Genomic DNA, 22,469 nt, shown 5'->3' with positions numbered 1-22,469 from the left:
GCAGCTCCATGTTGTGGTTTCTCCAGTGGCTGTAGCACTTCAGGAGATGTTTAGGAAATATTTGTTCCTAGCTGCTTTAAAACCTTGTTCCTTCCACCTTTAGCATGGTCTCACGCCCGGCTGCATCGGCACACTAAGACCATCCCTGCAGGGTGGGAACGCGGCGCACGGGGCGGGATTCACCCAGCTGGGCTTTCCTTTCCTGCACAACTGTAAGAAGGAGCCATACCTTAACACACACAGCTGCAGAGAGCATGGGGTCATGGTGATTTTAGCTGCTAAGAGACCAGAAAATACATCTGATTTTTGTACATTTAAAAGGGAAGAGTGGGCTCTACGTTCAAGGGAGGGCAACTGGACCAGAGACCCGAGCAAAACAAACCAAAGCATTGCACTGCAGTTTGGGAGAGGCTTTAGAAATGCTTAATCCATGCTGACTTCCCAAAAAAACGGGCGGATTGAGAAAAAAGACATGAACATTAGGGATTTTGGAGTGTATGGTCGAAGCATGTGTGTGAACATTGTCCAGAACCCCTATGGAAATGTCCCAAGGAGCCCTCGGCATGCAGAAGAGCAGGCTGTGCCCCAGTGTCCCTGAGGAGCGTTCCTCGCCCTGGGCACGGGCGAGAGGGAACACCCATGCTGGCTCTCGGGGCAGTGCCCGCGGGGTCTCCGTCCTCCCGCTGCTCTGCTCTCAGCTCTGCGGCAGAGTTTCCCAAGTGATTGTTTGCAAAAGGGAGAAATAAAATGATCCACTAAACCTTCACCTTCCTGCTGCCAAACCAAGCTGCAGAGACTGGCCAGGGACCTGGGATGATGTCTCATAACAGGGTAAAAAAAAAAAAAAAAAAAAAAAAATGGAGAGGGGAGGAAGGGAGAACTTCTCAAAGAGAAGGATACAACTTGATGTGTTGCTGCAGCAGAAAGAAGACACTGGTGCGTTTGGAGCCTGTTCCTCCAGCAGCACAGACTGCCCCACAGGAAAGGATGCTCTTGGGCTCTTTAACTCCTGCAAGATTTAAGGCTCTGCACACTGAAGTCAATACGATAACTTCCCTGAGCTGGGAAACCTCACAGGATATACGTGAGAAAAGCAGCTCACTGCAGCAGGAGAAGCCATGCATCTCCTCTTCTATGGTGTCCACCTAGGAAGCAGCACCTTCTCCCCCTCTTTCCCCCGCCCTGTTGTTACATCCCCTGCAAAGGCTTCACCAGGTGCAGAAATCAGCAGGGCTGTGAACACACAAAGCTGCCTCAAAAGCTGCATCCCTGCCCTGCTCCACGCTGTATAACTTGAACAACAAACAAGCAAAAGCCCCCAAATAGCCACTGCAGGTCTCTCCAGGGAAGGAGGCGTTAGATAGCATTTCCTCAAATCAGGAGGAGATGTGTGAGCTACCCAAGGACGCTGGTATAATGGGATGTGAAAAGCACTGATGAAGCCTATTTTCCATGCTGTGGCACTTCTAAGAAAGTAGCAATTGAAGCAGCAAGCAGCCTAGGCTAACTGACACTTCATATTTTTAGTGAACAGCTGTATTATAATGCCATTTAGAAGTCCCATTCAAGAATAGGATTCCTCCGTGTCGGATGGAATGAAACACAAAGTAAAGAGCTCTCCAAGGGACGTCAGCCCTATTGCACAGGTGTGTGTCACACCGGGGGGTTTGTAGGAGCGCTGGGCGGCTTCTTGCTCCTCGGTTTTATACAGAAAAATCTTGGCTTTATGCACTAGGGATCAAATACTGTTTATCAGCCTGCATACGGGCTTGGGCATCAGACAGATTTTCATCCATGCTGCTTGCTCACTCGCCTTCCCTGTGAGTGAGTAAAAATTAAAACATGACTAGAGCATTAAGTGCCTTTGGAACAAGGTTGACTACATCGTTTTGCCTTAATGACTGCACAAATCAGTCACCAGGAAAGTTAGAAACACAGTAAATGTGCGTCGCTCATCATCACGCATCCGTTTCTAAATGCTGCAATCCCTAGGATCTGAGCAACAGCAATTATTGCAGTTTGGGGTACACAGTGTGAGTGTGGAACGTGGGCAAAAAACACACGCAGACCTCCCAGCGCCCCGCTCAGGGGTCTGCTTGAAGATGCTGAACTTCACAGCTCATCCTCGAAAGCATGTTACTGCTCTAACGTGTCTCCTGCAGTCTAACACGTTTCAATTACCGCACTCAAAGCCGGTGCTTTGGGAGACAAATGTTCCCAGCAATTGCCCTTTTATTTATTGCTTTATTTCTCCTCTGTGTGTGTGCATATGTGCGTGTATAGGAGGTCTGCAGACTTTACGAAGCCAGCAGCCACGGATGGGTCAACCAAGACTGAAGCCAGTCATCGCCCAACAGCAGTCCCACCACTTGTTGTTCAAGTTCAGGCCAGCTGTGCGCAGCCTACAGCACGCCCATCTCATTGAGAAAACCTGTAAGAGGAGGTGCAAAAGGGCAACCACACCAAACGCAGCCAAACAGCCGCTGTACTTCTTCGGGAGGAGAAAGGCAAGTATTTTACAGTAAGTCAGTATAGAAACATGGGTTGGACTGTACATGGTAAGAAACATCAGTCAATACTAATGGAGTTACCTGCTCTGACTGGCAGAACTTGGGAAAGGCTGCAACATCTGGGGGCAGGGGAAAGAGAAGAGTTTCAAGATACAAGAAAATAACCTTCCTGAGTCCGACCCCTGGTCCGGCTCGCATCTGTCCTGGCAGTGGCAGGAGAGCAGACGAGACTGGCCGTTCTCTGCAGCTCATTACCCTGGCACTCCCCCAGCGTTCCGTCATTGGATTAAGGGAGGTTAGAGGGGACACCGCTTTTACTTCTCCATCGGACTAAAAGACTTAACCACCAGGGTCAGATCGCAATGGGTGCAAAGACTAACGGGTGCCTGCAAGGGAGGAGTGTGGATTGCAACAGCTGAGCATGAAGTTGCAGGAAATCCGTCCTGCGAGGAGCTGATCCAGCAAAGCACTTAAGTGCAGGCCCAGTGTTAAGCACACAGTGCCGCAGGGTGGTCCCTCACCTCCAGCGTAGCAGATGGGCTTCGACGGTTGTGTTCCTGCTCATGGACCATCAACACTAACAAACAGGAGACAGCAGAACCGATAGCAAAGTATACCTATAAAGTTCTCCTTATTAAAGGAGAAACAGAAGTGGCAATAAATGTCCGGTGATGATAGGCAAACAACAAAAATGGAAAGGAAAATAAAAATTGGAGATTTTAGAGTAGCAAGAGAGGAATAAAGTGATGTTCCTCTGCAAGGTAACTGGGCACCACTGGCTTCACCCACCTGTAATTGGCTTAGAGCCACCAGCTGTGGCTCTGAGTCTCAGCAGGGATGGTGGGCATTGAGCCGAGGAAAGAGCCACAGAAGCATCCATCATTGCTGCCCCGGAGAAGCAATGGGTTGAAACTCTACAAAGGAAACCTCAACTGCATTTACCCTCTGGGATGAGCTCCAAGAAGGGCACGAGACAGTGAATAGGTGGATGGTAAGACAGCTGGCACGGCTCTGCCCATCCCAGCTATCAGCCAGGGATTTGCAGTTTTGGAGGGTGGCTGAAGCTGGGCACCGGCGGTGGGATGCTCTGGGTGGGTGACACACAGCAGGGAGTAGAGGACACACAGCAAACGGGTCTGGTTTGCTTTTTTTAAACAAAAGCAAAAGAGATCTGCACTGTCAAAGGCCTTTTTCTGACCGGGGAACCAAAGCAGACAACTTCTTGCCTTTCATCAGCACACCAAACGGGCAGTCCCTGGAGTCGGTTGGTCTGGGTGATCCTAGAGGGGAGACAGCCAGGAACCCAAGAGGGACAACAGCCTTGGTGGGCCAGCCTAAGCATACAGTAAACAGCTTCGAGACAGACACAGCTTCAGACAGATGGCTGGGGATATCCATAGGCTACCAAGCTCTCCTTTTGGTCTGGATCAGTTTTATTCAATCTTCACTAAGGCATCTATTTCTATCTGTTTTTCTAAAGGTATGCAAGCCACCCAGTGCATCCCTCTGCCTGGGTTATGGCTGCTGGGACCATACGTGCAGCCTTCCTCTGCTGCGGCAACATTTGTCCTTCGCCCCCAGGCTCTCGGGGTAGGATTGTTTTTACTAGTTTTCTGATAATACCTGGCACTACAGAGAAATACAGACTTGCTGTCGCAGTCTCAGAGCCTGAACCAACATCACATGAATGAAGGACGGAAAAAGCAACGTGAATCACTGAGTGACTGGCGAGTTCAGCATGCCTATCACTTCATTTTCAAGGGTGGCTTTGTTATTGCAAAAACACGTGTAAAGAATCATACAGCAGCTCAGTAATGCTGCTGTCACAGCAAATTCATTTTCTGCAGAAGAGAGGAAGAGAACAGCAGAGTTATATACACTTGCAACCAAACCTGCCCCGGGTTATCACTTCTGCCTTAGCGAGAGCTGACATCCTGCCTGCTAAGAATATTATCAGAACAACAACATGGAGAATATTGCTGTTGAACAGCCTATTTTCAGCCAGCTTCATGGGGAGGGCATGTCATAAACAACACGTTGGGGACTTTGACAGAATTAAATACAAATAACCTGAACTTTCCATTGACACCAATTTTAAGATTAAAATTCCTGAGCGCCAGCTCCCTGACACGGATGTTGGCCAGGCAGTCCTCCCGCTTCCCACCGAGTCCAGAGCCCCTTCCCCGCTACCTGCATCCCTGTGCACAGCCAAAGAGCCCTGCGAAGCCATCAATGCCAGCAGCTTCCAGCTCCAGCTAAGGGGATACAGCGTCATTGTCCTAACCCAAACCTCAATTCACATCAACAATAACAAAGTTTGGAGCTTAGCCAGCTAATATTCTAATTATTTTATGCTAAGCTTCCAATTCTTCATTGTTAGATCAAAAGGCCCTCAAAGACTAAGATACCAGCATTTCTGCCTATTCGATAAACAGCTGGGAAGCACACACCGCCGTTTTGCAAGCACGAAGAGCTACACAAGCATTGCGTTAGCAGCTAGAACCTCTGATACCCAAGAGCAGTAAGTACCTGACAAAGAAGATTATTTTAAAAATTATAATAGTCTTTAGGGGGAAAAAAAAAAAATCAAGCCCTAAAAACCACCCACCAACTGATTTTCCAGAAGTCAAATTCAAATGATTACTGTCCCACTGCAGTGAAGTCCAGATGACTCACCCGACTGAACCAGGACAGGGTGCTGCGAGATATAATTGTTTTACCTTATCTGTGCCCATTTCCTAACTCGGAAAGAATGAGAAGCCCATGACAAGTGAAGTCAGCATTATGCATAAATTGTATCAGGTTACAGCTGTATATTATGGTAAACTCTACAGCACCAAAATTTCATGGAGATTATTGCAAGGAGCAGATCTGCTCCAAGAGAAGTGGGTTCAGCCCGGGGTTTTAAGTGAAGCGATGGATAATATTCTCCGTGAGCATCTCCCTCGTTCCAGAGAACATGGCGAGATTTCCTCTCAGTATTCAAGAGCATGTATGGAGATCTGCGTTCATACCATAAGGCATTCAGAGGAGAAAAAACACTCTCTGTATCCCGGTGACAGTCTCTGCATGTTTTCTAAAGCATTATTTTAATAAAAAGGTCAGGTCTATGGCGTACAATTCTGCAGTGTTTAAATACATGTTCTTAAATAAGCAAGGAAATAAAGTGTCACCTCCTCGTAGTCCCCTGTGAACATACATTATAATGACAAGGCATCTCACCAGTCTCCTGTTATAAAATTATCGTTTACATACAGAATCTGTTTATTCATTTAATTATCTCTTTAAAAACTGGATTTAACCAGTCAGATAAAATCACTTGTTTACTGTCTAAAATCCCAGTGGAATTTCGCCTGAGGACTGAGGGTTGGACTCTTCAGATTCTCTCTGCTTTAATTTGTGTGTATTTTATAGTACTAATTTCACTGAAACTTGAGTGAAGCTAAGCCAATCAGATGCTTGCAAGAAATTAGTTATCCAAACTTCATAATTCAGACACTTTTAACTGTGTTTTTTTAATTATTGAGAATCACAGTTTCTCTTGGAGAACAAAGCAAGTAAAAGAAAAGCAAGTCAAAAGATGGGACATTGCGGTACCATTTCAGAAAATTTAGTAAAAGTTACCAAAACTACTTAATTTAGCAAAAGACTCAAGAAATCATTATACAAATTCATTTATGATTACATTCTACTTGTCTTTAATTTTCACTGTTCAACATTAACATTAAACATCGTAAATGTATGCAATATTTATATAAAATTAAATAACAATATTGGAAAAATAAATACACTTTTACATAAATACATAAATCCATACTGCTGAAAAGTTTCAGCTAATACTATACTCTTGTTTCAAAAGTGACCAAAAAAAATATGGTAGTGACACTCCATCCCAACAGATGAAGTATGTACAGCTACAGAATGATGTTTGCAACCGAGGACAGAGCTAAAGCAAATCCAGGTGATACCACACTAAAGAAAAAAATTTGGACGTTACTACCTACAGTAGTAGCACGAGGTAGACATATATGGGGAGTATTTTGCAGGAGGGACACGAAGCCCTGTTGACCCCATAGATACAATTCAGTCTTCAAACAGCTCTGGGGTCCCCTACGTCAGAGCCAAATGACACCTCGGTAGCAGACCTGAAAAATCAAGTCATTTTGTGGCAACGACTGGGGCCGAGCTCCGCAGCCCCTTCGCCTGGGGAGGCCAGGGGGCTGCGCGCCCTGCGGGCAGCCGGGGGGAGATGCCCCTGCCCTCTGCCTGTTTGCCCGCCGTCCCATACGCTTCCCAGGAGACCGAGCAAGGACAACCCACCAAGGTTAACACAACTTAGTAGAGTCAAGGGAATTTTTCCTGGGTGAAAAAACCCAACCCCAACCCAAAATCCAGGACTGCACCCTGCATTTCCAACACGGAGGAGCAGACGCAGCCCTGGAGCCTGCTCCTGAACAGCTGTGGAGGCTGAACGCTGAGCGACACCAAAATGCAACACAACTCTGTCCACACCTTTGATTCTTGCAAAAGGTCCAGCACCGGTAACAGAGGTTGGCAGCAACTCCCAGCCGGTAACTCTGCGGGGAAGCCACCGCAGGGGTTGCTAGCTCTGCTTAGCTCACCTCGCTCATTTTTAGCACCAACTATATCAGCGTACAAGTGATACATTAGCACCTCAAATGAAATATTTCGTATCACTGTCCCTTGTACTGGTGAAGCACCGTATGAAACACCAGTTCAGCAGTTTTATGGCTATTGCGTAACTCACTGAGGTATGGTAAAAATACTGAGGAGCGTTACGGAAGGCATCTGCGTTACCGAAAGCACCCGCAGAAACGAGAGTGCGGTTACGTTTTAGCGAGATGACTTTTCAAACCATGACAATTAAGGAAGTCCAATACATTACAAACAGGCCCCCTTTTTTTTTTTTCCTATAAAGTGCTTTTGAGTCAGATTAATTTTTTTTTTTTTAAATCTTCTTCAAATGCTTTTACAACAAAATACACAATAAAGGTCGACATTTGTTTGAAGGCCACTCCAAAACCGGCAGGTCCGTGGATTCCAGCACGCCCGAAGCGGCCCAGGCGGCACTCGCCTTGGCGCGGGGCTCAGCCCCGTGCTGCGCACCGGGGCCCCACGCCGAGCAGAAGGTGCTGCTCTGGGCAGGGAGAATTTCAAAGCTGTGGGATCCAAAATAGCATCCCAGCCCCCTGGCTCAGGGCTGCTCTGCCATCGCAGGAGCATCTCTGTAGCAGACTCCTCCAGCGGTAAAGGAGCAGCGTAAGGCAACTCTGCCCCAAACGCTGTTGTGTTATTAGAAAACTCCCAGGGTTTTAAGCCTTCCACCACCTTGCTGATCCCTTGCTGACTTAATGGTATCTAGAGGAGCAGCTGGAGGATCAGGCCAGGCCATAACTTTCCAGAACCAGAGAAATGCACGAGAATAGCTTACAGGTGCCTTTGCACGGTACATCACACTCGTATTATATATACCCGGGAAAAGAGATAGAACACGGGTGTGAACGCACATGTGTTTCTATATAGCTGTGTGTGGGAGCAGTAGGGACACGCACACACATCTATATGTATTTGTACATGCTTGGGAGTTGATGCAGTTTAGTACACATTTTCCCCTGTCGTCTTGCTTTCGGCAGAGAACATGAGACTGGTAAACCAGTAGGTGCACAGTGCAGTATTACCATTAAATATCAGAACAACTTCACTTCAATGGAAATGTACTGCTTAAATGCCAGGTTTAAATCCATATGCAAAGAACTCAGTCAGAACCAAGACTCACAATGCACAGCGCTCACAGAGTGTAATAAAATGGACAAAGGTGGCTACTTAGCAGAAAGTGCCTTTTAAATTAAAGGACTCGAGCTCCCCTAATGTAAGCCCTTCCTGAACAGGTGTTATTCTGAATATATTGTCAATAATCCTCTTTAAGTGCAGTTTTAAGACACGAAGCATTAGCACCTTGGTTTGAAGCAAATTAAATCTGTTGTTACGGGATATCCACAAAACTGTTCACAAAGAGAAAGAGTTTATGGTCGTACCGAGCTCCAAGGACCAGCGCTCCAGGCAGCATCTCTAGGACAGTCCTGCACATTGCACTGCTCTCTGTCCGGTGGCTTGTCAAGGATTTCACAGCTCAGATCTGTAAACCTTTCTCCATTCGGGCGCTGGCACACCACCAGCCGTGTTCTTGTCCCTGCCCCGCATGGCTTCGTGCACTGGAAGTCAGCAGAGGACAGAGCAATCACTGCCTGGGCAGCAAAAACACTGCCGACCGGTCGCTCGAAGCACTAGCACCTCTCAAGACCTGACGGTTGTTTCTGTTCCCAACCAACCCACTCCGGCCAAATCCCCCCAAACGCTGCATGAGCCTCAGATAGGGCATCAGCCGCTTCAGCTTCTCTCTTCCTAAAGCTGTTTGTGCTGCTCCACAATGATATTGCCAGACCCAACGTGATACTGGAGGTTAACGTCTCTAATTGCTCATGTCAGATGAATTTTCAGAAGGGAGCAGTGGTTTTGTTAAGAAAAAAGGCCTTCAGTTAAGCTAGACTTCTCTTAAAAAAAAAAAAAAAAATCTCAATTTTTGTAGAATTTGCTTTTGCCTGGGAAGAAAATTTTCCCATGAGAAATGGAAAGAAAAACACCATCAAGCAGTTGCAAGGGTTCACTCATTTATCAGAGGCTGCCTTTCGTGCTCCCATCTTTCTAATAAATGTCACCGCAATATCCCCTTCTTCTCCCATTTTTCAGCCACCCGCTAATGAAAGCCTTCCCCTGCGCAGGGAGCCAGGATGAACGGTGCACTCACCTCGCCCCAGTTGCCATAAGCCCACTGAGGACAGGGGCCAGATTCGCACGATCTCTGCTCCATGGGTTTGCTTTTCTCATCGCAGTTATTTGCGGTGTATCCGTTTTCATCCTGGCATACCACGACCCGCCGCTGGAACCCCCCCGCACACGTGCTAGAGCACTGGAAGACACAATTGCCCACGGCTTCATTGAGTCCAGGAATAATTCTGCATTCCCAGCTCCTTCCCAGTGCTTTGCACCGTGGGAATAAGCAGCTAGAAATTTAATACAGCTAACAGGCATTATTAACTTCAAAACCCAGCTATTACTAATAGCAGCTCAATGACTTAGGTGCTGAGTAAGCAAAGAAAATAAACATGAGCCTAGTTTTAAGCAGGTGAGTAATCCCCACTGCCTTTAATGCCGTGTTTGACATCCCATTTGTGCTTAATTCTCTTTAGGGACTTCTGTGATAAAGCGTTGCAAACTGGCTGGGGTGAGAGGAGCTGGCATCACGGCTCCGCTGTGCTTTGGCAACAGCTCTGCACAGCTGTAGATGTCCCGGGAGACGGCTCAGAAGCAGAGGTTGGCCTTTGCCTCATGGAAAATGATGCCGTCAGCTTTCTGACTGGAGAGCCTTGAAGATATGAGGTGTGAGAGGCTGAGAAGTGATGCCTGCACTTGTTCGTGTGAGCAGAGAGCAGAAAGAGGGGAAAAGGGTCCCTCTTTTCCCTACGTGGTGATGTTAAGAAAAGCCTGGATTAGCCCAGGGGAAAAAAAGAAAAAAAAAACCCACACAAAACAGAAAAACAAGCAGAAATAAAAAAATCAGGGCACTTACAGCACCCCAGGGGCCAATCCTCCACTGATTGCCTCCTGGAATATCTGCACGGTTTCGGTTCGGGCTGCCTCCGGGGTGCAGTTTCAGGCGATGATCCGGATAGAGGAAAGGGTGGATGGGCCTGCCGTAGTCATGGCTGTTTGGATGACAAGGAGACATGGAGCAGTCTTGCTCGGTGGCAGGGAGGTCGTCTGGATCGCACTCACTCCTATCCACCAGCTGGTCACTGTAATTGATGCAGATCACTTGTCGCGTTGCCTTACCTTGACCACAAGTCACCGAGCACTGCATTACAGTGGGAAAAGGAGACAGAGTCACATTTCCAGCTTTGAAAACCAGGCAGACAGCTATTGCGAATAACCAACAGCAGAAAACCTTAATCTCCCCAGTTATAAAAGGGCAAGCGAGACAGATTAATGACACACGTTTCCAGCAACAAGGTCTATAAGGCTCTCCTGCAGGAGACAGCGTGATGCTTACAGAGCTCCACTCCAAGGCCTTCCACTGCCCGCACGGCGTCACAGTGCACATTTCCGTGGCCGACGGCTTTGGGAGGTGGAAACAAGCTGACTCGTCGGCCACCGAGCCCTGGTCATCTCGACAGCTGACGTATCTCATCCGGGTACCCTTCCCGCACGTTGCGGAGCACTAGGGAAGAGCAACAAGCACTCCACTAGAAAGTTTCCTGATATATACGAGGGCTTTGGAACAAAAAGTTGGTCAAATGCACTTAAAAATAACACACTGCCTACTGTAAAATAATCCTGAAAGTATTGCAATACATGCTTACCGGTGTCCAGGATCCAAATCTCCACTGCGTCCTGTGAATGCCCGATACGGATCTCTTGGCTTCGGGACTATTTGGATGGGGAGGACATGCTGCTATTTCACAGTCCTGTACATGAAATACAGAGGGAAAAGAGGGAAATAAAGAATTTGCAGACGTTTCAGTTAAACCACTTCCTCTTTAATGTAATTATCAACCACACACAATGTCTTGAAAATCTGTGACCTGCATGCTTGTGTGTTGGCAGGCTTTGAATCAGCAAAATTTGGTATCAATACCCCAAGGGCTTCATATGCAGAACCTTGGTGGACTTTTGACTTATTAGGAACTCTACAATAGGGATCCCCATAACCATGTGCCATCTCCATGCATTAAAACCAGATGTTTTTGAGGCAAAAGATGAAAGTTCATTAAGAGAGTTCTGGTATGAACACACATCTGCAAAGCAGCAACTTTATCTCCCTTCAAAGCTCCCTTCCTTCAGCGCGAGACCTGCAGCCCACTTAATAAAGGTTACGCTGCTGAGCTGATTGCAGCCCTTTGATTCCCTGCAGCCCACCAGATATCCATGTGCTGATCTTCACCACACACTAAGCACGCAAGGTTTTGGGGACAGGCATGTCATTCTGCTCAGCATTGGCACGGTGCCTAACAGGAGGGTTCTGGTCCTGCCTGGACCTCCTGGGAGGTCTGGCAAGAGAAATGATGAATAACCATGACTTTACTCCATGAGCCTACAAGTAGTCATAGCCAAAAAGGAAATTAATACTGATCGTCACTGCAAGGGAGAGAGCGGCTCTTGACAAATGGCATAAACGATTTCCGCATTGCTGTGATTTTACTTACACTGGAGATGTGCGTGCGAAGTGATGGCTGATGACAAGTGGGTTTGTTACCCCTTGACTATAGTGCAATTGGTCTCCATACATGGGAAAAACAGCCCTTTCCTAAATGTTGTGGCCTTAGTTAAACTCCGTGAAGTCATGCGGGACTGAAGCTGGGCAGGGCATCAGCACTACGACTTCCCTAGATGTCAGATGGTAACGTTCTGCTTTATTCAACTCTTTCAGACACCATGGACACATCCTCTGCTTGAAAAGGGAATTTACACATTTGCTTCCAAGTGCCAATGAACACAGCATGGAAAGCCTCTTCAGCAAATTTGCAAAGGGTGTGCAACATTTCTCAATTTATCCAGCCAGGGGAGACGCCTCTGGAACTGTAGCTGGCACATACGCTATATTGTCACGTGCAGCAGACAAGAAATGGTGGCCCCTAATTGTCACTTGTACCACGCAGCAACGGTCCTGCAGCCAAGTGAGCCCGGACTGCAGCCAGGCATCCCAGACCCCGTGCAAGCCGAAGGAAGTGTACCCTTCTATTCTCTGGTTGTCTTCCCATGTTTATCTACTGCTACTTCTTCAGCTCATGAGCTCTTAGAGGACCAAGATACTGCTCTGCATGGGCAGAGCCTTTGCTGCAGCAAGACATCCCCTGAAGTTGCAGCCCGGATGCCTCCGTATGCACGCTGGCAAAAGATGGGGAACAGGACAGCAGGATTTACCTGGGTGTCTGTTGGCCTGGTTGCTGCATTACACTCGTTATCATCCACCACTGACACGTAGGTGCCCACGACACACTTCACCGCTCTCATCTGGTAGCCTTGGCCACAGGTCATGGTGCACTGGGAGAGAGAGACGGGAGAAAGAAGTGTTGGGTCTGAGTAGCTGCTTCAGTTAGGAAGTATTAATCAGCCCAGCCTGTGTTTAGGCACACAGCATGAGCAGCAAAAATAAAACCCAGCTTCCCTTCTGGTTTCTCTCCACTTCATGCATTTTAGCTTTAAATTAGGTCAAAGTTTTAATTCACTATGCCCACCAGAGCCTCGCACGCTTCACTTGCTTCCTCGGGAATGAAGGTGCGAGTGTTTAAATGACATACTTTGCTGCACACAGTAAATCATAGTCTGGTAGAACCTGCATCATATCCTCCTTTAAAACTGGTTGTTCAGCCCCACGGTAGCACAAGCGGCTAATGAATAATTTTGCTGATGGGAAATAAGTCTGACTGGGACAACTGGTCTGGGTTTGTTGCTTTTTTTTTTTTTTTTAAAGTCAAGAGCTAACAGCTTTGTGGAAAAGGAGATGCCAGAACACTCCGGGAGAAATAAGCAACTTGTATTTTAACAGAAAAAAACCCTCACCAACCCAGAAACTGGAAAACATTAAAAGCAACAAAAGCTATGCAATGGGAGCAGCTTTTCTGTGAAAATTAGGCCGTATATTTACGTGCTTAAATATGGATTTAGGAGTGTAACTTTGGAAACCCCTTTTTTGAAAATCACCGCCAATTTAGTACGGCGCAGACTAAATTTAGCACAAAGGGCAGGTACTGTTATTGCTGCCCATCCACTGAGAACAAATGAACAGAGAGCTGCTTTGGCATGCAAATCAATTAACACAGTTATGCCGCTGAATTTGGATGAAAGGGAAGCGCCCAGCCTCGGCCACCAGCACCCAGGTCCCACCGGTCCGAGCCCCGCGGCGGCTCTGCGGTACCTGGCCCCACGGCCCCACTTGCCACGAAGCACACTCTTGCTGCTGGCACGTCTGCACTGACTCCGGCTTCGTTTCGGGATCGCAAAACCTGTCGTTTAATCGATCTTCTCCAAACTGGCACCAGATCTGGCGGTGTTTATGCCCTTTCCCACAGGTGACCAGGCACTGCGAGGAGCAAAGCGCAAGCTCAGGCAGTGCTGGGGATGCGCTGCCAGCTCAGCACCTGCCCCGCCGCTGAAAAAGAAACCTGGAGACCCGCTGCAAATCACCAATTAAAAATGGTGCCGAGAGGCGGCTATTTAGCTAATGACCATGTGCACTGGAAAACACGCAAGTGTCTTGCAACGAGATGGGATTTTGCTCTCAGGAGATAGTCCAGAGCAGAGGCTGGAGTGTGGAGAGCACAGCCAGGCTGGGATGCTTCAGCACGGGCAAAGCAAGAACCATGAAGGCTCTTTACTTCCAGCAGCTGTGAGACGTAGGGCAAAGCCACAGCACTGCCCGATAGGGCTTCAGCTGTGCACAACTTGCAGAAAAATTTGCTCGACTCTGAGCGTATGCAATAAGGGTCTTGGCTCCTGCAAGCTGTAAGCGCCTCTTCCACTGCTCCGGCATGGCTCGGGCTGGCAGCAGCTCGACCCAGAAGACAGATATTTTGCAGAGAACAATCCCTGTTCCCATTTAATTGCTTTCATTATTTCCTAAAAGAACATGATTCACAGAAACAAGAGCTATTTGGCCACAAAGGTGAGGAGCAGCCTTTGGAGACCGTTCTCCAGCATCCCTGGTCCTGCTGCAGGGAGAAGACTGTCAAGATTCGGTTTTGTTGCATTGCGAAGGACAGCAACAGCAGTGGAAGAGGTAATGGTAATAAACAGCAGGGAGAGGGCTGAGCAAGACATTCGTAGGGTGAAATCCCGCCCTACAGCCACAGCCAGAGCTGCCGGGACTCGTGCAGATGATCCTAAGGGAAAATGAGGGCAGAAGGTATTTTCCTTCCCAAAGCTGCAGAGGAACCGTGGAAAAACTGGGGAGAAATTACTGCAGGCTTGGAGAGGCATTAACCCCCTGTGGCTCTGCAGAGAGGAAATCGGCCACTTGACCAGCGGTGACACGGCCAGTGGCTTGGCTGCCTGCCTCAAGCCTCCTGTGCACAGGCTTGGGCAGACCTTCTGCAGGAGGCACGGTGCCACCACTTGCAGGCCATGCAGACAAAACACGAGGGATGAGCAGGGACAGAGATATCTCTTTGCAGGCACCAGCCCCTCAGCGTGGAGGACCAGCAGAGCGAGCCCACCCTGGTGACCAGCACCTACCTCGGACCAGTCGCCAGTTTTCCACTGGGGGCACAAGAAGTCGCTGCATCGCTGCACCGTCAGCTTCTCCTGCTGACTGCACTTGCTGTCATCCAGGACGTCGTTGTAGGTGTTCACGCACATGGCTCGCCGCCGCCGCGTGCCCCCGCCGCAGCTCTTGGAGCACTGGGAAGGAGAGACACTGAGTAAATAATTTCTGCCATTCTATTACGAGCTGAGAGCCCATTTATTTCCTTCTCCCCCCCTTGCAGTCAGGACTGTGAAGAGACTGCAGAAAACCTCCGGAAGAACAATTTGTACTTTAAGTAACAGGCTGTTACTTTATATATTCCTTTAAAAATCCAATCTTGCTAAGCTTAATAAAATCTCGCGGCAATGAGTTTCACAAATTCATTTCGGGTTATAACCCCATTATTACTTGTACAAGTGTTGCCTTTCAGTTCTCCCAAATGGCTGTTGCTTGTTCTCATTTTAGGAGAGATTAATTCTCTCTAACCAGCCTGCCCCCCTTCACTGTGCCCTCCCGGGCTCGTCATTCTCTCGGTGCTAGGTCCGCATTCAGGAATATTCTTGGCCATGGAAAAGTATTCTGCTAAAAAGTGTAAAGGAAAAATTTCAGAAGTCCTCCACTGATGGTAACACGACCTCCTGGCTCCTGCCAGCGGGGCTGGCTGTGATGGGGGAAGACAGACAACAGGGCTCAGCCTAACGAAGACAGACCTTGGGATCCTTAAAAGTGTAAATTCATTGCAGTGGCAAACGAGGAGTACCAGGCTGATCTGGACTACAGTGTCCTCCAGAAAAAGCAATGGAAGCAGAATCACTGTGGCCGACTTCTATATGCTGTATGCAACCTAAAGAGCCTGACAGCCCCATGCGAGGAGAAGACACTGTCTGCCGTACCGCTGAGCATCCCTTACCTCGGTCCAGGCCGAGTACCGCCACCCTCCCACGTTACAGTCTCCAGTGCACTTCTCCCTCGTGCTCGGCTTGGGCTGGCTGCTGCAGAAGCGGTCGTCGACCTTCTCTATCTTCCCCTCCAGCCTGCTGTACTTGGAGCAGTAGATCTCCAGGGTGCGGTACCCCAGCCCGCACTGGGCCGTGCACTCGCTCTTCCTCGCGATGTGCCACCTGAGCCGAGGAGAGCAAACGTCAGCCCCGGTGAGGCAAAAACCCACGAGCCCACGCGAAGGCACCTGCCTTGGAGAGGGATCGGAAGAGGTGGAAAGAGCTGTGAGGCTCTGGGGCTCTGCAGGTAACGTGCTCGGGGGTGTTTGGCATACATAGGGAATATATGCTCTTGAATTGGAAGTTTTGGCTCTTTACAGTACTTCCCAAAGCTCTGTGGCTTTCACAAACATGAAGCAATTAACCCTGGCATTGCTCCTTGGGGGAAGGAACTGTCACCAGGTCCCTCTTATGGGCAGCAAAGCCACAGTGCGACCCTGCGGGACCACGCAAGGCAGCGGGGAGAGTCCGTGGCCGAGCAAGGAGTAGTGCTTTGAAGGCTTTCTGCCCCACGTTCCCCTGCAGGAGAGCCACCTCCGCCTCTAGAAACTAAAAGCTGAAAAATACAGTGTCAGAAAACGATCTGCACAGGCTTGAAAGGTGGGACAAGGCACTCCACACAGCAGGACGCCTGCAAAACAGTTTCAGCTCTCCGAACTGCGAGCGAATGACTTGCTCCAAGACACACGAGCCCCAGAGGTGTCAGCGGGGATGTGGGGTGTTCCCTGTGGACAGACAGACACCCACCCTGGTGCCTCCTTCCCGGGATGGGCAGCAAGGGCCGGTGCCGGTGGCGCTCAAGGGGATACACCCCTGTTTTACACCAGCCCCGGCCCCAGCTCTGGCAAGAGATGCTGGACACGAGGCCTGATCCAGGGAGATGTCGGAGACCCTGGAGTCCTCCGGAGCCGATTGCCCCCCGCGCCTCGCAGGGCTGGCTCCCGGGGAAGGAGGCAGCGACGTCCCCTGCGGGTCCCGGAGCCCCCGGGCTGCCAGGAGCGCCTGCGGGGGAGCGCAGAGCCCCGCTCCCAAGCCGAGAGAGCAAACTTCAGCACAGCTAGGAGAAGAATAAGATCAAGGGGATTTGGAATCAATAGCGCCTGAATGGCAGGAGCCCTCACATCCCTGCCTGCTTTTCAAACTCCTGCATTTGCCCTTCTCAAGTTTCCAACCTGTTGCAATGGCAACAGCTGTTACCGCGACAACCCAACCTACAGCCGCTATACAGCCCCTATAGAGCCCCGGGTCTAACACAGCCGGAGAAACCCCTCGGGAAACGTGGCCATCTGAATTGCTTCACCAGCAGCCGTTTAATGCCACCATATTTAAGCTCCAGAAAGGAAAACAGATTGCTTTTTAAAGGAAAGTGGGTTGTGATGATTTAGGCCATGCCCCATCAATTCCAGCTCGCCAGAAATTGTCTGGGGACAGCCCCAAACCTGCTCTACACTTAAGCCTATTCTTCGCTTTCAGTAAGTGATGGTAAATCCAAGTCTTAGTTACTCTTTCGCTTTGAGTGTATGTTTTTCCCTCTTTGCAGGCTGTTTGTAGGATGGTGCTGAGCATTTCTGATCCAGGCAGATACGAATTTCAGGCACTGTATTGCACAGGGAGATTTTTCAGCATTAGGTGAACTTTTTTTTTAGTTAATACTAATTTAATCCAACAGGAGAAAATGTAGAAAAGTGCCTCTCAAAACACAGCTGGTGGGTGTCAATCCCTCTTGGTTGACAAAGAGGCAACTGCTAATCCTTTTCTTTTTTTAAATCTAATACAGGCTGGTGAGAAAAGGAATTACGGTGAGAGGTGAAAGGAAAGAGGAGTAAACAATAAATACATGATGTAATGTATACACACGGCTGAGTAGAGTGCACCTTAATTCACATTCTGTGCTACAAGGCTCAGTGATGGGGTCAGGCTGGGGAATTTGATCACATCGCTGGTCCGACACCGTGAGCTGATCCGACTCTCTCGTACACACGGGTTTCCTTTTTCGTTCTCCTACACAGAAAAAAAATGCACATTGTTTAAGTCGTACAGGAAAGTGATCAACTCAGTTATTTCTCTTACTCCTTTTATAGCAGCAATTAAGAGACATTTAATTATGCTTTTAAATCTCTTTCAGAAAGAGGGAGGGGGTTAAGACTCTCTAAGAAGAGCAGAAGGGGTTTAAGGCAGACGAGATGGACGCAGGCAGAGCTGCAGCACGCCTGCAAGGATGGGCTCTGCACGTTTAGCAGGGGGGAATGACCCAAAGCAGACACCGATGCCTTCTGCAGCCTTAGGAAATGCCAGGTAACCTTTTCTGCGCTTGAGCTTCCTCACCTGCAGACCAGGTTGCAAGGCTTACCTGGCTGAGAGGGGGCTGTAAAGGTGCCTGCTCTGGAGCTGAGAAGCAGCAGAGCAGCGCTACACCTCGTGTGATAACAGCTACCACTACAGCCCAGGGAAACAATCACGCCCATAAGGTGAGAATCTCAAAGAAAGCAAATGGAGAGGGATTTAACAGCACTGCCCAAATCCCAGACGAATCCAGGACAAAACTGTGTCTTCTTTAAAGCCTTCCCAAGCACCCACCTTGGCAGAGCTTACTGCAGGGCTGCCACGGGCCATACGCATTCCAGTAAAACTGCTGAGGTTTGTCCTCAATGGGGATATTAAACGTGTAACGAACGTCGGGATTGTACAAATTGCCCACTGATAAAACCTGAGGGGAAAAAAGATGAAGCAGAGTAAACCAACAGACTTCGCTGCCCACTGTTTTCAGTCCAATAATGCTGGGCAGACTTTTCCACACGCACAACATATACTTCACCTGAAGCGTTATTTCTTGCTCAATCCGATCTGTAGAATTAATCCTTTCAATAGTATTATCCGATCCGCTGTATTCGATCACAGCATTCCCAACTTTGATTTCCCTTTTAAACATACTGACGACAAAGTCTCCATTTAATATAAAGTCTCCTTGACTGTTAGATAAGGCTGCATAGGTGCAAAAAACAAGAACTAAAGACGCAGAATTAACTCATACGTACACAATAACGTGGGTCATGCGCTCTCAGGGCTCCCTTTCATTGGGGTGGGAGGAAAAGCCCACTGGGACTCGCAAACAGAAAGGATGTGAAGAGAGAAGCAGAGCTCTTACAGACATTGTGCCTTCTCCTTTTTCCACCGGAGAGCCTCATTAAAACGAAGGCTGAATGCCTGAAGTTGTTGCTAAATAGTTCACCCGGGGCAGAGGGATACCCAAAAGGCATGCCGGGGTCTGTATCCCTTCGTATACCGCAGAAATAACCCTGCCCAAATCTTTTTGTTAGCCATGCGGATAGGGTGGCTTCCCTGTTGTTTCCAGGTGTGTTTTTAGGGTAAATGCATGTACCCTAATTGCCCAAACCCCGTTTTCTAGTAGATAATTACAGGGAGTTTGGTCAGTATCTCACCCTCTCCCTCCTCCCCCCGTACTTTTTATTATTCCAAATCTTAAGGTATGTGAAAGCACTGAAGGCTTAAAGCCTAAATACTTTATAAGAGGAACAGTTTCCTGAAAACAGCAGTCTGCTGCACAACTTCACACTAATGCGATTATGTAGCTAATTTCCTAAGTTAGTTTCCCCACCATTTCACCCATCACAGCTACATTACCACAAAGCCTCTGTACTGAAAAATCTAAACACCAAAACACCAAAGGGAAGGTTTTTACACCGAATGAGGAGAGATAATGAAGCAAAACACTGCTCGGTAGCAGACAGACGTAGACAGAGAAAAACTCACAAAGCAGACGCGATACTCAACCAAATTTCACACTTTGGAGGCTTTAATGTCATTAGGCAGTAGTAAAACTCATTAAAGGATTCCTTCCCGTTTACTGTATCTCCTACAACAGTAGGTACACCTCTTGGACTTGATGACAACATCAAATTCCTCCTAAATTGTTAAGGAACTACAAGGTTCACAGTACCGAGGGCCCAAGATTTCACACTCAGTGAGCTGCAAACTAAGCGGACACATGCACACTTCTCATTTGCTGCTAGTCAGGCCTAATGCGAAGAGATGCTTTCCCAGCAATATTAAAGCAACATTAAAGAAGATTTGACTTCATTGCTTCCCAAGAAGATTAAAGGCCCTCCAAGAAGAGCTGAGAAGTTCTCTGGGGCTCCTTCTGGGATGAACCAGTTTGAATAGGTACACGGGGAGGATTGTTTTTCTAGAAAAGAGGAAGAATATGAAACGTACCTCCCTCCCCCAGGACGGAAAACTATCACACCTCAGTAAGGTTTTCTTGGTACTGATGTGCATTCGTGCTGCACCACCGCATTTCATTGCTGTGAATGTGCAGAAACGATGCAAGGCGGCTGTAAGAACGGCCGGGTGCGTGCAGGGACAGACAGCCTTGCATGACCCTGGCCTGGGAGTGACGACAGGGAGGACCCGCTCAGCTTTTTGCATGAATGAAGGGTCCAGCCACACGGTTGGCACTTCAGAGCGACAGCCAAAGCTGTCAGCACCGTTTCCCTTTGGTGCACAATAGTCTCCTCTACTCGTTTCTCAAGTGAGTTCCTTTACCCTCGATGGGCTAGGAACCGCCAGCCTCGTCCCGTGTTTAACATACCCATTGCAGCGAGCGCTTAGGCTAAGCCCCATATTTTGCAAAAACACTCAACAACGCAGGGATTTTACAAGATGAAACGAGATGAAGTGCCCTGTCAGAGATGTAAATACGGGACCCCGCGCTACCGGAGCGCAGCTGGCAACGTCAGGCACGGGGTGTGCAAGAGAGGAGGAGCAGAGCTGGGAGAGCAGCCATCCCCCTGGGACTGCAAGGGGCCACAGCCCGAGTCCCTGCTCCACCAGCGGCCCGAACAGACGCTGAGGGACCCAAACAGGACTTCATGGCAAAACCAGCCTTCGACTGGCAGGTGTAATATCAGTCGTAATGTGCGTTCGTGTTATCTCCGCTATTGAACCCAAACAGAACTCTCTATGCGGTGAATTACTGATCAGCACGGTGGAAAAGAGACGCGTGGCCATGCTAAAAGCATACGTGCGTGCAGCAGACTGGTCTAACACAGCACCACAAGCATTTTCATCTGCCTCTAGAGACATACCCACAGATTAGAGAAAACAGTGACCATGAATGTTCAACAGCCAAAGGCCAAGTTATTGTTAGGTTTAAATCAAACCAACATGGTGCAGGGTATTTCTTTACAGTTACATATCACTGTCAGGCAAGGACAAGAAGGGCTCAGTCTAAGTGAAATCAGAATTATTATTCTCAGAGGAACAGAAAATAATTAATCTTTGGATTTGCTTGTACACACGTCTTTCAGGGTATGGCATATTTACTCTCCAGCCAAGGCACGGTGACAGCAGAGACGTGTTAAGCCGCGATGAGGAGACTCCAGCAGAACTCAGAAGCCTGTTTGGTTCCCAGCTTTGTGTCTCAGCTCCCACCCACGGCCCAGGCTTGATAGTCCTTCCCAGCCCCAGACGCTCTACGGGGATATTTCTTATAATCTGTGAACCTCCCAAACTTTGCATCAAGGATGGCATGAACAAAAAGAAGGAACAAGGTAAGGCTGACTGTTTGGTAGACATATGAGATAAATTCTCGATAAGAAAACATCTCCCTTAAATGAATTCTTCATCCTCCCCAGCAGAGAGCAGCCAGTAGATATATCACCACAACCAGACAATAAAGCAGACTTCTGGACTGAAACAAGGACTGCAACTCACCCAGGTAGTTGTCATCCTCTGGTTTCCCTGAGTAACTGTGCTGACGCACATCAATATTAGTTGCACCAGCTGGGATGCGGACCACAACGTTATAGCCTGGAAAAGATTTAACAGAAAGTCAAGGCTATTACACAGACATTTCATTTGCTTTTTACGGGGGGAAGGGAAATGAGCAAAATTACCTCACATTACACAAGCTGATACTTTTCATTTAGGGATAACTTAAATAGTTATAAAATGGAATATGCTATAGCTAGAAGGATTTTGCATTTTACATCAGTGCTTTTGTAGATTAAGTGTGGTAATGGCTTTTATAGACCCACATTTTTCACTATAAAGTTTTAGCAACAGATTCTTACCATAATGCACCGTGTTAAATGTGCCTGCAACAGTTTTGCATGAAGAATTATCCCCACCACAAACACCACATTTATCTCTTCTTGCTTTTGAATTCAGCACATGATCACATCCAGCTTGCTTTAAGAGAAAAATTGAAAAAACTAGATTGAGCAAATACAGACCAGAACAGCATTTACAAACCTCCCAATTAAGGCACACAAAAGCTTTGTATGCAAAAGGCTGCCGTGAAACAAATTGTTTTGCTTCCCCATATTTTTCCGCTGATTTACAGTGTGGCCATCCCACACCATTTTCAAACAAAAGGCTTTTTTACAAAGTTGAGAATCAGCACTGCCATTTGCACCAGGCGATGCCTTCGCTAGAGAAAACTTCTTGCATCAATTGTTCCCATAGAGAAAAGTGTGAAAAATAATTGTGAATGGAAATGTGAAGTGCTCCGGGGTCTGACCGGGAAGAACCGGGGCGGAGCACAGAAGGAAGCATCATTTGGATTCAGGCTTGGTCCTCCACAGCCCTCAGTAACTCAGGGCAGATGAACAGACATCCTCC

The 22,469-nt window shown here is 48.1% G+C and overlaps 1 protein-coding gene across 1 annotated transcript in view; it reads right to left on the bottom strand.

Annotated features, from left to right (window-relative positions):
- The window catches only part of ADAMTS9 (ADAM metallopeptidase with thrombospondin type 1 motif 9), an 83,503-nt gene that overhangs the window by 27,731 nt on the left and 33,303 nt on the right, over window positions 1–22,469 (bottom strand). Inside the window, exons 15-28 of the mRNA XM_075158694.1 lie at window positions 21,920–22,037; window positions 21,561–21,656; window positions 18,643–18,809; window positions 18,405–18,534; window positions 17,702–17,828; window positions 15,740–15,950; window positions 14,820–14,984; window positions 13,504–13,668; window positions 12,510–12,629; window positions 10,949–11,053; window positions 10,639–10,806; window positions 10,159–10,443; window positions 9,337–9,498; window positions 8,567–8,743 (exon numbers count right to left, since the gene is read on the bottom strand). Coding sequence (XP_075014795.1) covers window positions 8,567–8,743; window positions 9,337–9,498; window positions 10,159–10,443; window positions 10,639–10,806; window positions 10,949–11,053; window positions 12,510–12,629; window positions 13,504–13,668; window positions 14,820–14,984; window positions 15,740–15,950; window positions 17,702–17,828; window positions 18,405–18,534; window positions 18,643–18,809; window positions 21,561–21,656; window positions 21,920–22,037 — 2,196 coding nt within the window. The remainder of the gene's footprint in view (window positions 1–8,566; window positions 8,744–9,336; window positions 9,499–10,158; window positions 10,444–10,638; window positions 10,807–10,948; window positions 11,054–12,509; window positions 12,630–13,503; window positions 13,669–14,819; window positions 14,985–15,739; window positions 15,951–17,701; window positions 17,829–18,404; window positions 18,535–18,642; window positions 18,810–21,560; window positions 21,657–21,919; window positions 22,038–22,469) is intronic.

This window comes from Calonectris borealis, chromosome 10 (assembly GCF_964195595.1).
Source record: "Calonectris borealis chromosome 10, bCalBor7.hap1.2, whole genome shotgun sequence".
NCBI lineage: Eukaryota > Metazoa > Chordata > Aves > Procellariiformes > Procellariidae > Calonectris > Calonectris borealis.
Note: the sequence above shows the minus strand (reverse complement) of the source record. Positions and strands in the feature narration are given on the sequence as shown.